The 13,695-nt window shown below is 32.8% G+C and overlaps 1 protein-coding gene across 2 annotated transcripts in view; it reads right to left on the bottom strand.

Annotated features, from left to right (window-relative positions):
- Nucleotides 1-2,298: 2,298 nt before the first annotated feature.
- The window catches only part of LOC145681020 (spondin-1-like), a 91,569-nt gene continuing 80,172 nt past the window's right edge, over nt 2,299-13,695 (bottom strand). For both annotated transcript variants that reach the window (XM_081752309.1, XM_081752310.1), the window contains 4 exons: nt 11,476-11,657; nt 8,505-8,580; nt 7,280-7,327; nt 2,299-4,662 (listed from right to left, as the gene is read on the bottom strand). In XM_081752309.1, coding sequence (XP_081608435.1) covers nt 4,634-4,662; nt 7,280-7,327; nt 8,505-8,580; nt 11,476-11,657 — 335 coding nt within the window. In that variant the 3' untranslated portion in view covers nt 2,299-4,633. The remainder of the gene's footprint in view (nt 4,663-7,279; nt 7,328-8,504; nt 8,581-11,475; nt 11,658-13,695) is intronic.

The following is a 13,695-nucleotide window of genomic DNA, read 5'->3' as shown; positions in this document are numbered from 1 at the left end:
GTTCTTCTTCAACTACGATAACTACCGATCCAACCCACAAATCCGCGCTGAAATTTGTGGGCTGCATGTCCATGTACATGTGTGACATGCGATTTACCATGTTTTGTAAATATTTTTTTACACTTTCACTTACATTTGGCAACATTGCATGTACCCACGTGGACACATGCATGGGTTAGGTTTCTTTCTGCCAAACTTGGCCAAAACACGTTGGCATAAAACACGCTTAAATCACTCTTCCGCATGTTTGCGGTTGTATTTGGGCCTTAATATTCGGAAGAGTTGACAAAAAGTCTGTGGTCTTCTGGGGTAATGTTTCTTTGCCTTCTGCCACTTGCACATACATTGGTGACAAGAGAGTTCCATCAGCAGAGATGACAGGCATTATCATATACGAATGTGATGAAGACGTGATGACGAAAGAAACCTAACTGATGTTGTGAAACTTGTTGATTCTTGGACAGCGAACAAAGACACCAACTTGCTCTACGAGTATGTACCATCCGGAGTGAATTTCAAAGTTGAGCTGATCCCTCCTGGTTGTACCGGTCTGATACAACCACTTCATGATTATGGTTTTAGACCATACAAGAACTTTGTGCGCTACGTTATAGAGCTTGTGTTATCAGATACTCACTTTAACATGTGGTCCCGCGAGAATTTTCTGAAACTTCAAGCCTTAACCCATTACCAGTTTACAGCATGTTTATTCAAGCCTTTGATTATGTTTGCTTTCTACAGGTGTGGATATGTGATAGAAAGACCATCAAAGGTTCCGACACCTCTAGAGTACTGTTTCAAGACATTCACAGGCGATCATTGTACCATGTGTGACGGATTGGCAGTATTCCGCTGTGCTCACTGCAAATGTATCTTCCGTTTGGACCATTGTCTCATCGAACAATTGCACGAACAATGTTGACGAGCATGCACAAATGATGCGAAGGCTAATGCCTGTTGCCGGAATTTTCCTTTTGTAAAGCGAGTGACTTAACTATATTAGAATTGTCTGAAATTTCATGGCCAACTTTGGAACTCGTTTTTCTTTTCGACTGTAGGTACGTCGGTTTCCTGCATAGTTGGTGCTTTCTTGTTTTGTTAATTCTAATATGCACAGCTCGTGATCAAATGTGGCGCATTATGGCCAACTCCGTCTTTTCCGTATTTTTCATACTTCTGTTTTTCTATTTTCTTTTGTTAGATTGTACCACTAGATACACGTGTTAGATACACGTGTTCTACATGACAGGTTGACACTGAATATTGCACTCACTTCATATAGTGCTCTTTACAAAACATGTACTTTTCATTGCAGTTGGCAACATTGTTAACCCCACTGGTGGCCTTCATTTGTTCCCTATTGTGGCAAGTCTCTTTCTATACATCACTTGTCAGCATTGTATTTTGCCGTGCCCCCCCTTTTTTTGCGGAATTTGAACTTTTCCCTCCTTGTCCAACCTTGCTGTTTCCCGAACTTCCACCCCTTATATTTCTTGAACTTATTGCTATGGGCAGCTAACTTTTTGGAAATGCTCATCTCTGTTACAGCTCTTTCAATTGGCATAGGTCACATCTTTCACTGCAACTATCATTTTCGGAAGGTTCCCTTGTCAGGCAAGAGACTTCCTTGGATTGTGAACATCTTAAATAAGCAATTGCGTTGCACCCGTCAAGGGAGCAGTTCGCATAACCAAAGCTAAAAGGAAATTCGACAGGTGATTCAAAATTATAATCTGTTCGGTACCCTGCTTTTTGGAACGTAAACTGAAACAATCCAATGTATCGCGGTGATCGAAACTGATTCATTAGCATGGAAACAAACTTTATTTGATTGTTTCGTTGGTATGTCATAGCGTCCAGATGAAGAAGTTTCATATGATACAAATCTCCTGCTATAAGTTTTGATAGGCAGAATCCAAATACATCAAATATTTGTACAAATCGTGCATTTAACGTTGAATCTCTCGAAAAGTTCACAACCGCACAGGAATTTTATTAGCTTGATCTTGTTGCAATAAATATGAATTTGTCTTTCAAATGGCAGCTTAGTTTCTCTACAGGTGTGTGCTTTCTCCCGAACTTCCCCTGAAAGTACCGTATTCAATTACCGATTATATTTCTTTCGGGAATTAAAATTATTTTTGTACGTTTCATTGCAATATATTAAGCATATTTAAATGCTTTCTTCGTTTTTACGTTGTTGTTTTACCTGCAATTCTTAATTATTTATTTTAACAATCCAGGCTTTGAAATTGATTATAAGGATTTAGACATTATGTAAAGACTTGCAATGTATGAACAATTCTTTATTTATTTACTTCTTCAATACAATTACATGAATTAGATCAAAACATGTATTTAAAGCTTCATCAAATTTAATCGGAACTAATCTACTATGAAGTAAATTTTATGCAAATTACCTTGAAAATTAACATAATGTTGTATCACAAAAAATCAGTAGATCTTGAAACATCGGCTGCTATAGAACATATAATGGTCTTGTACTTGAATACATATAAGGCAACTTTGTACTATGCAGATACTTTAGTAATACTGAAGAAGATAGCAAAATGCGTCTGTTCACAGACGTTAATATAATTTGTCAACACTTGCGAAAAGTAACAAGAATAAACATAAATATTTTAAAAATCAAGGAAATGCATATTAACTAGTTACACTGAGAACCTGGTTGTCGATCATTATATTAAATTTGCTGAAGATGTTATTTCTCAAAAACTTTTGTCATTAAAGTCAAATCTGTATTAAAACGACTTAGAGAAACGAAAAAGAATTTATATTTCCATTTATCTTTTATAATAATATAGTCATTAGAAAATAATTTGCAATGCTTTAAAAAGAGACATTCGATCTACAATCCATCAACAGAAACGTCTGAATTGGAATGGTTACATCACAAAATATTTCAAGAGGTAGATACGAAACCAGGGTAATCAAATTGCTAGTTGAATTTTTATGTAGATTTTATTTTTTCTAAATACATATGAAACTACGAGTTATTAGCCTACCAAAAATATTAGGATGTAATTTTGAAATTCGTATAATATGTTTTTACCAATGTTTCGAAGAAATTTCTTACTGTTGGTAAGCTTGCCAATTCCGGAAGATTTATTTAGGTCCACTAAACCATTTCCACTGTTAAAATATATATATATAAACTCTTCATATAAGGGTATTCAGATTACGAATATTTATATTATCGTTCTCTAAAACTACCTAGTAATTCAACGTTTGCTCTTACTACAAATCATATCTATTAACAATCTTTAAAATGAACACAATACTATTGCCATTTTTAGTGTCTCGTTATAAAATTATCATTTTCCAACATCCATTAAATTTACAATATGATTATTCGTTCAGGTTAACGAGTCTTTAATATTTTGTAGAACTGTTGGGTAAATAGCTGAAGAAATATTTAAAGATTTTTAATTAAATATGTAAAATACGGCAAATTTGAAATGTAGTTTTCATTAGTTCGAAAGTCATTCTTTGCCTTTCGTTAGAAACACAATTGAGTCACTATACTGAAACATATGTAAAAAATTTGAAACAGAAACTGATAATACAAATGTCAGAGCAAAAAATATAATAATACCTAATGTTATTCTTTCAACTATGTCTTGGAGACTCCTAATTATTTGAAGTTATTGGCAAGTATAGCTTTAAAGTGTATCAAAATGTATGTAGTAACAATTTGTTTATAAACGTAATATTTAATAAGAAGAATGACACAAAAGTCTTATGTTTTATACTGTATGATGGTATGTTGTAAAAACTAAAAGCGTCAAGTTGTACTTTTTAGATGTCATTTTTTATTCGACTATGATTTTTTTAAAATGTAATTTCAACCAACAGTCTTTGTTAATCGACATATAATATGCTGTGTCATTTCGATGATAAAGTTATATTTAAGAAACTAAGCAGAGCACCCGAATTTATACACTATACGAAAGGTCTTGAAAACAATTATTAAAACATAGAGTATCGTTTTGTAGATACTACCTGGCTCACTTCCTATTTTTTAAAGATTTTATTCTTTGTCCTTATGTTATTCACTTAACTTTTTAAAAAGTGTGATTGACCTTAGCAAAGAGTTAAGAATTACACTGTTTCTTTATACACAACAAAACCTTATACTTAACAAGTTCTAATAGTAGGACATATATATTAAATTGAATTGTCAGTGGAGATACATGTATACACTAAGAAAATATATAGATATCTGTTCATAAATGCCACTTATAAATGCATTTGAAACAATTGCACAATGTTATAATCTAACACATAAACTTCGCAATACACCATGAATGTAATATAACAACTTACTTAATAGTACTAAATTGATTTAATCTTCATTGACACACACACATATATATACAGAGGTGAGTACACTATGCATCAGTCTTTTCAGTGATAAACACTGAAATATACAAAACATATGTATTTTGTTTCAAAATATTGCTATAGAATTATAGTTATTGTCTGTTGATTAATATTTCTTGTTTGTACTAATTTAATATTTCTATATTTCTTCGAGAACATTCTCAGATGAATGTTCTAATAGGCATTGATACAGTTTTCTTTTCTACAATATATTTTCTATACTTTTCTTTCACTTCCCCGCGTCATCATCCCAGTAATCTGAAAACATAAAACGAACACATGTGTAAACGTTAAATGCAAAAGATAAAAATACTAAATTAACATTAGATTGACAAAATGTAATATACCAGAACTTATAACATCCGATCATGGTTCTATCAGTCAAAAGTTCAGAAATATCTAATAAATTTAACAATATTTGCAGCTGGAGTATATATATATAAATTTAACAATTATCATATTATACATTAAACAAAATTTTAGGAATATTAGAAAGAAGATTAATTACTCGACTAGAATAGGCCTTACTTGAATAGAATTGACATGTATTGCAAGTAGTTGCATTACAAGTAGGTCAAAGCAAATCTAAAATATTATTCCGAGCTCCCTCATAGATTTGCAGTTAGACAACGCAATTTTAGTGCAAGAGACCAGGTTTCATTTCAGGTGGGAAGCGAAGTGATTGTTATTTCACCTTAAATTGTAGGTTCACGTTTCATCTTGTCTCAATGCTGATTTTTGCATTAAAATTTTTAAAAATCTCAACCAGAAGAACGATATTTTATTGTATTTTTAAAGTACAGTACCTAATTCAGTATGAAATACGCATTCTGTATTTGATGACGTGTACGTTTTAACTTTTAAGGTAACTATGCTTTATAAATAAATTTTCTATCAAAGGTTGAATACATGAACCGCTTGATACGTAACTCCTTTGTAAAATTGATATTGAAACTAAAGATAAATGGTTTGAAATCTTTTTATTTTTCTTTAGAAAGAACTTAAACTACACACTTAATCTGAAAACAAGTATTTTGAGTTTTCTACGTGAAGCAAGAAACTATACTAGAATAACTGATGTTGAAACTAAAGGCAATGGTTTGGAATCTTCGTATCTTTATTTTTCACGAACTTAAACTACACACTTAATAATCTCAAACCACAAAACCAAAAACACGTGTAAACGTTAAAGGCGAAAAAGATAGTAATAGTAAATTATAAGAGAATTATTTCTTCCGATGTTGTTGTTAACTTGTTATGGCGACTAAATGATGGAATGAAAGCTTGATTTGTCTACTTCACCATTATCGGTGTTTATAAATTATGTTCATCAGTCATTAGGTCAAGTGTGCTAAAAATGTGGGTTTAATGAATTACTAATGCAGAAATTGAAAATTATGCAAATGGCGGACGAGGTCATTTGCATTTTTGACCGACTTACAAGTCGTAATGCTTGAATTGTATATTGGAGTAATTGAAAAAAATTAAATTATATTTCAGCAAAGTCATAGTTGGACATATAAAATGCCAAAATGAGGTAATTCAGAGATTGTCACAATAAGAATGTATAATTGTCAAAATCAAGAAGGAGTTCCAGCGTGATAAAGAGAACCAGTTACCCAGATGGTCAGGGTGAAAAATTTGGGAAAAGTGAAAAAAATAAATAAAATGAAAGTGTGTAAAATATATGTAGGTATATGTGGATGCATTTGTGGATAAATGTAAATATGTGTGAGCAGTGTAACGTGTGAAATTTTCACTTATTTCTCTTCCTCTTCTTAACTCCACACTAGGGAATGTTGTCACTTCCACGATCACCGACGAACTTCTAATGAAAGTAGGCGTGGAAATTGAAGAATGGGCATTGCTAGGAAACATTAAAACTGAAGAAGTTTTATAAACTCTAAAAATTAAAACCAACAACACAAGGAGTGTTTATCAATATTTTGTTCATTTGTTTGTTATAATGTTAAATTATGTAATGAAAAGTTGCTTAGAAACTGAAGAAAGAAAAACGATAAGATACGTTAAAATGGAGGAAATTCATAAACAGTTAAAATCAGTAACACATGAAGTATGTATCAGCCTTTTGTTGATTTGTTTACATACGGATAACAATGAAAAATGGCCAATACCGTAGCTAGTACTTATAAAGATTCTCCTCAGTAGTATATCAAAGTGTAAAGTACGTGATTTTTTAACTACTTACCATTTTCTTATACCTTATAGTTAAAGAATTATACAATAGTTTGTCACATGTTCTTCTTTGTATAATGCATTATAGTCTAAATACATCGGGGAAATCACTATATTACAATAAACACAAACAACATACCTTATTCTCAATTCTTGAATCTTATAGCATATAATAAATCATTTTATAGTCAATGCCTTAAGTTAAAATGGCGCAGTTAACTTTGTCAAGAGTTTTAGAATAAAGAGAAAACCGAAGTTACTTAGACCTTTTAAATTCTTCATTTTAGATTAAATTTGAGAAGTTATCGCTTATATGCGAAGTTGTTTCCTTATTCTGTCTGGTTTTTTGTATTATACTAGCTGTTAATATCACTAAATATCAAAGGAAATAAAATTATATTCAAAAGTGAATATCTGTTAATGAAATCATGCCAGTTATTGTATCGTTAATCATAGTTCACAATTTTTGTATCTATTCATTACAGCTATCCCATTAACCTCAGAGGAAAGGAAGTTTTGCTAAATGACCCTATGCAGTGACGTTAGGTAACTGTGCACCCAGCAAGAAACTAAGACAACACTTCTTGCATAGGCTTTGGTATGTACTATTAAAAAAATATATATTTATGCTCTTTAAGATTTTAATTTTTCACCATTATCTTGACTTACTCTCACTTACCATGATGATCCATGACATAATCATCATCATCTTTATCTTTCTTTTTCTCTGAAAAAGAAAAACGCGACTCTTAGAAGTTAGTTCTCGTGGATATTTATTTAAACAAATGTTAAAAAAGATCATATTAGAATTTTCCAAGCTTATATGCTAATAATACGAGAATTAGCTAGCATTTCATTATTTGAAAGAAAGAACTAATTTTGGATATTAAATTCCATTACTTACTGAACGACGAATTACAAGAAATCAGGAAATATAGCACAATTAGGCATAAATATTCAAGCGGAAAGATTTAATGTTCCAGATACATGTCTGATATTTGAAAAGATGTAGACAAAGCTGAAAAGTTAGTAATGGTGACACGTGTAAGTGAAACAAGAGTGTTGAATTTAGACACAATTATCACACCAGATCGGGGAAAATTGTTGTTATGAAGGTAAGTACTTATTGTTAGAAGAAAAAATAATAAAACTAGAGTTAGTTCTCTAAACATATGCTAAGTGGATTACAGATTCTTTTCCTCTTATTTGAGATTTGTGTTGATAAACCAAATCAGGTTTTGTATGTAGAATCCAAGAAAAAATTTAGTTTTATTGTAAAAAAAAATATAACTAAGTATATTTGTGATATCTATAAAGTTGTTGCTATACATAATTTTACATTTACTTATCTGTCCTATTTTTTTTTTCTGATTGCAGCAGAGACTTGAGAACGTCCAAAATCTTATATTAACACACATTTATACATTTTCAAGGGTCGTAAAGGGGGGAATGAGGAAATTTTATGCTAAAACGTTGGTGCTATTGTATTTATTGTAAATTCTCTACAAATGTGGTTTGCTTTATCCCAGAAAATCCTACCAAGCCGCACACGCGTAGATTGTTTCAGGGTAGTTAAAATTGCTGCAAAACATCAAGTTGACAAAAAAGCTTCTACTGATCCTTCTAATTTAAATGTAAACATGAGGATATGTCTTATGATAATAATAAAACTGTACAAAAAGATGTTTTCCGATCATCGTGTTAAAATAAATTTGTACAGAGTTAATTGCTCGAAAAACACATTAATTTGTAATACTAATTTATCCTTGAAAAATTACTTACGTACAAAGACATTTTAAGTGCAATGATGATTCATGCCTTAGATTTTTAAAAGGATAAATAACTATTTTTCATGTTATTTAAATGAAAACATTTTCGAGGATATAAATATAAAATAATCTTACCGCATGGCATAATTTTGCAACGTCTTCTTTTCACTAGTTTCTTGGGACAGCTTTTCCCGTTATTTTGAGGTTGAATCTGTAAGATAAAAATAAAACTTGTTATAATACACTTGAAATTTTAGTGTGAAATTTTAGTAAAACGAGACGAGAAGTATTATGTCCTTCATCTCATCTTGACTTTAGAAAAGATACTTCAGGTCTCGTTGAAAAGTTCTCGCCCCGTCGGCAATACTACATGAATGTTATTTCATACATTCTCCTCAATTGAAATGCTTTCGCTGAAGTTACACTATAAAATATAGGGCTTACTAAATCAGTGCTATTGAATTGCTTATCTGATTTGCAATTTGATTCGTGCAGTTTCTTTCAGAGCTCCATATACTTCTAATTTAGTTCAGCTCGTTTGATTAATGGTCGAAGATTCAATTCAGATCGATTTATCTCTGTTTAGTGACTAGGAATTATTTTTAATATCTACCAGGGATATATTAGAGATTTAAATAGTGCAGTTCAAAAAATGTTAAGTTTGCCTCCTCCGAAATTTGTCCACTGTCTGTCTAACTTGGGCCACTTTTGTAAATTCGACAATTTCTCATAAGATATGTAAATTATTGATTACTCTTTAAGTCGGAAAATGTTTATCTTGGAAGTTAAACACATTAAAACATCTATATTTCTATATTCTTAATGTTAAATTCGTTTATCTTCGTCATGTAAGATGATCTGATATATTGTAAAATACAAGAATATTGGTGAGGGTACGTGCTTAGTCAGTTTTCTAGAATTCCAAATGATGCTATGTGTTAGCATAGGAAGTTTTATGGAATAGCTACGTCTATCCGTCTATTTGTTGACCAGTATCAGAACAAAAACGGCAAGAGATAGCAATAAGAATTTTCTAGAATTGAAAAAGTGCCGCAAAGGTAGGTTTTATCTACTCCTTTAACTTTACCCAAACCTGAAATGGGTCAACTATTCCCAGTTTTAACATATATCACCATAGGAAAAAAATTAATGGGGATGGCGAGAAGCGGTTTTGTGGAATAGATTCAGAGTCCCAAGACTAGATCCAATCTCTACCATTTTTTCTATAATGAAACCGAAAGTGCTCTAAATCTACCTTTTCTCACGATACTGAAACCGAAAGTGCTAGAATCTACCTTTTTGTCTATACTGAAACCGAAAGTGTTAGAAATCTACCTTTTTCTCTGCAATAAAGCGGGAAGTGCTAGAAATCTACCTTTTTCTCTATAATAAAACGGGAAGTGTTAGAAATCTACCTTTTTCTCTATACTGAAACCAGAAGTGCTAGAAATATGTTTTCTCTAGAATGAAACCGGAAGTGGAAAGTGGAAAGTGGAAAGGAAGTGGAATTAAACCGGAAACTAACCTAAGTTTTTCTCTTTACTGATACTGGAAGTACTAGAAACCTACATTTTTATCTATATTGAAGCCGGAAGTGTATGAAATCTACATTTTTCTATACTGAAACCAGAAGTGCTAGAAATGCACCTTTTTCTCTATACTGAAACCGGATATGCTGGAAATCTACTACTACTTTAGGTTTTAATATTGAACTTCAAAGAGCAGGAACGGCAAGAAACACCGAGGTATGTTTTTTATGTGAGCTCAGAATCCCCCCCCCCCCAAAAAAGTTTTTGTTCGACCTCAGTCTCTCTATTGAATCGGAAAATGGTGAAAAGCTACAATTTCTGGTTTGAACACTGATAGTCATAGTGCAGGCTTTCTCAATTTATTTCATATAACGATCTCCCTTTTATTAATCCTCTTGCCAACGAGGATAACATAACATAAATTAACATTAATCCTCTTGCCAACATAAGAAATTTCGGGTTTGTAATAAACTTTTTGATTATAATTGCTTATCTTTTAAGTTGAACATATATGTAGAAAGAGAATAACAGTTTAATAAATGCATAAATAAAAAAAATATGTCTGTCAAAACAGGAAATTTAAAATAATTTAAAAAATATATATATTCGCTACTAGATTCTAATTATTTATCTTTCTCCTCTTCCTTCACGACCCCTAGGGACCGCGATCCTCGGGCTGAAAAACTCCACTTTGGTGGAGAAAACGGTAATATATTACAAAAATTAATTTTGATATGGATTCAGTGTCAGGAAAATAAAACACCGGAAAGAAAATTTTGATATGAATTCAGTGTCACAAAAATAAAATACAAAAAGTAAATGTTGATATCGGTTCAGTGTCATAAAAATGAAACACGAAAAGTAAATTTTTGTATGAAGTCAGTGTCACAAAATAAAACACGAAAAGTAAATTTATAATGTGATTCAGTGTCGCAAAAATAAAACACGAAAAATAAATTTTTGATACGGATTCAATGTCACAAAAATAAAACACGAAAAGTAAATTTTTGGTATGGATTCAATGTCACAAAAATAAAACACGAAAAGTAAATTTTTGGTATGGATTCAGTGTCACAAAAAAATCACGAAAAGTAAATTTTTATATGTATTCTGCAAGAAAAATGAAACACGAAAAGTAAATTTTTGATATGTATTCGGGGTTACAAAATATAACACGAAAAGTAAATTTTTGATATGGATTCAGTGCCACAGAAATAAAACACGGAAAGTAAAATTTGATATGTATTTAGTGTCACAAAAATGAAACACGAAAAGTAAATTTTTTATATAAAACAGAAAAAGTAATTATTGATATGGATTCAGTTCCGCAAAAATAAAACATGAAAAGTAAATTTTGATATGGACTAAGTGTTACGAAAGTAATTTATATGTCTGACTTCATTCGTTTATCGCAACCTGAACTGTTAATAATCTACTATCACTTTCTATTTCAATATCATACACCAAACACGACCAGAGACAGTGAGAAATGGATTTTTGATATGTATTAAGGTTTTCAAGTCTGATCTACGTTCCGAAGTTTAATTATAGTAAAAATATAAAGCAATTATTCTTACCTCAATGACCCTGCGTTTTTCAGTGAAACCTTTCCCACAAGTAGCACTGCATGGCGACCAATCTGACCATTCGGAAACTCTGCATGGCACCACAGCGTTTGGGTCTATTAAGGACCATATTTGCATGTCATCAGGTAGCACAAGAGGGTTACTTATACTTTTACCAAAAGGGTCACCCACAGCTAAAGACAATAGCAAGTAAACATATATACGCCAGCAAATAGTACAAGGATCATCAACAAATAACTACATCAACAATAAATACATTAACTGCAACATGAATGGAAGTTCGGAATAAAGTATACATTAGAAACTGTTTTAAAAGAATAAACGAACATATATTCTATATAAATTTAACGGAAAAACTCAGTGGTGCAGTCTTACAGTGTTTTAGGGTGCAGCGTTTTACCACTTTTTTTTTTTCGAAACGAAATGTAATACCTGGCAAAAGTGGCCAATCCACATGGACATTACAGGTATAGAATTTTTTTTCAAATCGGATAATATCTTCTGTGAGAACTATTGTCTTAAAGTTTCAAAATTTCACTGAAAATTACAAAAAATACCCAAGTTCTTCATGAATTTTAGTTCTGTTAAAGTAAACATTTTTTGGTTAAATACATGTTAGTTGCTTAGAAAACTGACATTCAAGTATAAAAATGCCAGTTATGTACCCTTGGGGGGATAGGGATGCCTCCTCTGGGGCCAGGAAAGGGATCAAATTCAGTACATTTAAGCAATTGTGCAGGTCCTCGCTCACCTGGTCATATAGCCTGTCCAAGCGTCCCAGAGTCCGCCACGTGGAGGTGGTTGCGCCTAGGGCTCCTGCGCCAGCCCTACCCAACCAACCAACCATATATAGGGACGGATGAACTAATACAATTCGTCACTGTCAGGAAAAATTGTCACAAATTGGGACTTTGATTGCAGTTTAGACACAGCTTGCCTAGAAAGTAAGGTTGACCTGATTATCCCGTCCCTAGCATCACTGCCACATACTCGAGAGGCTGCTTCAGTGACTAATTTCACTATCCGTTCTACTGCCATCGTTGGCATGGATAGACGGTGGAGGACTATTCTGGCACAGTGTTGTCAGAAAGTGAAAGTTTGTCCATGAGCTATTTGTTTGATACCGTCCTTAGAACTGGTGGTACAGTTATTGAAACATCAGTGCTTTCCCAAAACATCATTTCAGTGTAATCTTTCGCCACAAAATTCAGTCTGGGAATGATGTTATATCTAATAGTGTTATGAAGATTTTCTGCTTCGTGTTTTCGAGCACTAAGAATCTTATGTAATGCATCTTGTCGGACAGCAAGTAGACCATCAGTCATCATGGCGAAAAGAACATTCTCTGGGAATGCGAGAAATGCATTCGTCTGAATGGATGAACGGATTACAGCCTGATACTCATTTGGTAAGTATTTAGACCTATGAATGGTCTCAAAGACGTGACGAGGACCATTAGCAATGGAAGACTTGAGATAAGTATCTCAGGTCTTTACTGAGTTTTCTAAGCTCTTCTGACTATGATGAGGTAAGTCACATTTTATTGGTTTGAATGACACCACTGGAAGCTTTTCACAGTCAGATAGTTTTGAACCTATGGGACCTGTGTAAGAATTAGCGCCAATATGTGTGAAGAGAGCTCGGAAAGGCAGTTCATTAAAATGCAAGAGACAAATAGCCTGTTAATTCCTTTAATTTTCGACGAATACATCGCTTCCAACCAGTGTTAGTGTTTGTTCCATCACACCCAAGAACCTCTACTTCATCAAAGCCACCTTCGATTTGGTTCATGATGTACTCGAAAATAGCCGTGGTCTTATCATGGCCAGAGCCAGAGGATGGTGTCACGTCACCAACGTATTGAGAGTTAGGTTCAGCCACAAGTGATAAGTGTTCTTCTCTAACGATGCCTGAGTGTGTTTTAGTGTCTTCCCTTTGACCATCAAAGTATAGGCTTTTAATGGGATCATCATTTCTAGAACTTACTTTTAAATTCCGAGCAACTTTAAGTTTCGCACGCCTTATTTTCCTCCTGTCCACAATTAAAGCAGAGTTATGTTGCTAGATTGTTGAGAGGTTATAATTCCAGCCTTTAAAGCTGCCTGAAACACAGTTGATGTTATATGTGCCACAGCCCTTTCGCTTACATTGGATCTCTGAGCAATCATAGCGGTTTAAGTCAAATCTAGCTTCGGTTTAGATGTTCTGTCT

Source organism: Thermobia domestica, chromosome 3 (assembly GCF_964235325.1).
Source record: "Thermobia domestica chromosome 3, izTheDome1.hap1.1, whole genome shotgun sequence".
NCBI lineage: Eukaryota > Metazoa > Arthropoda > Insecta > Zygentoma > Lepismatidae > Thermobia > Thermobia domestica.
This window is presented reverse-complemented; position numbering and strand designations above follow the sequence as displayed.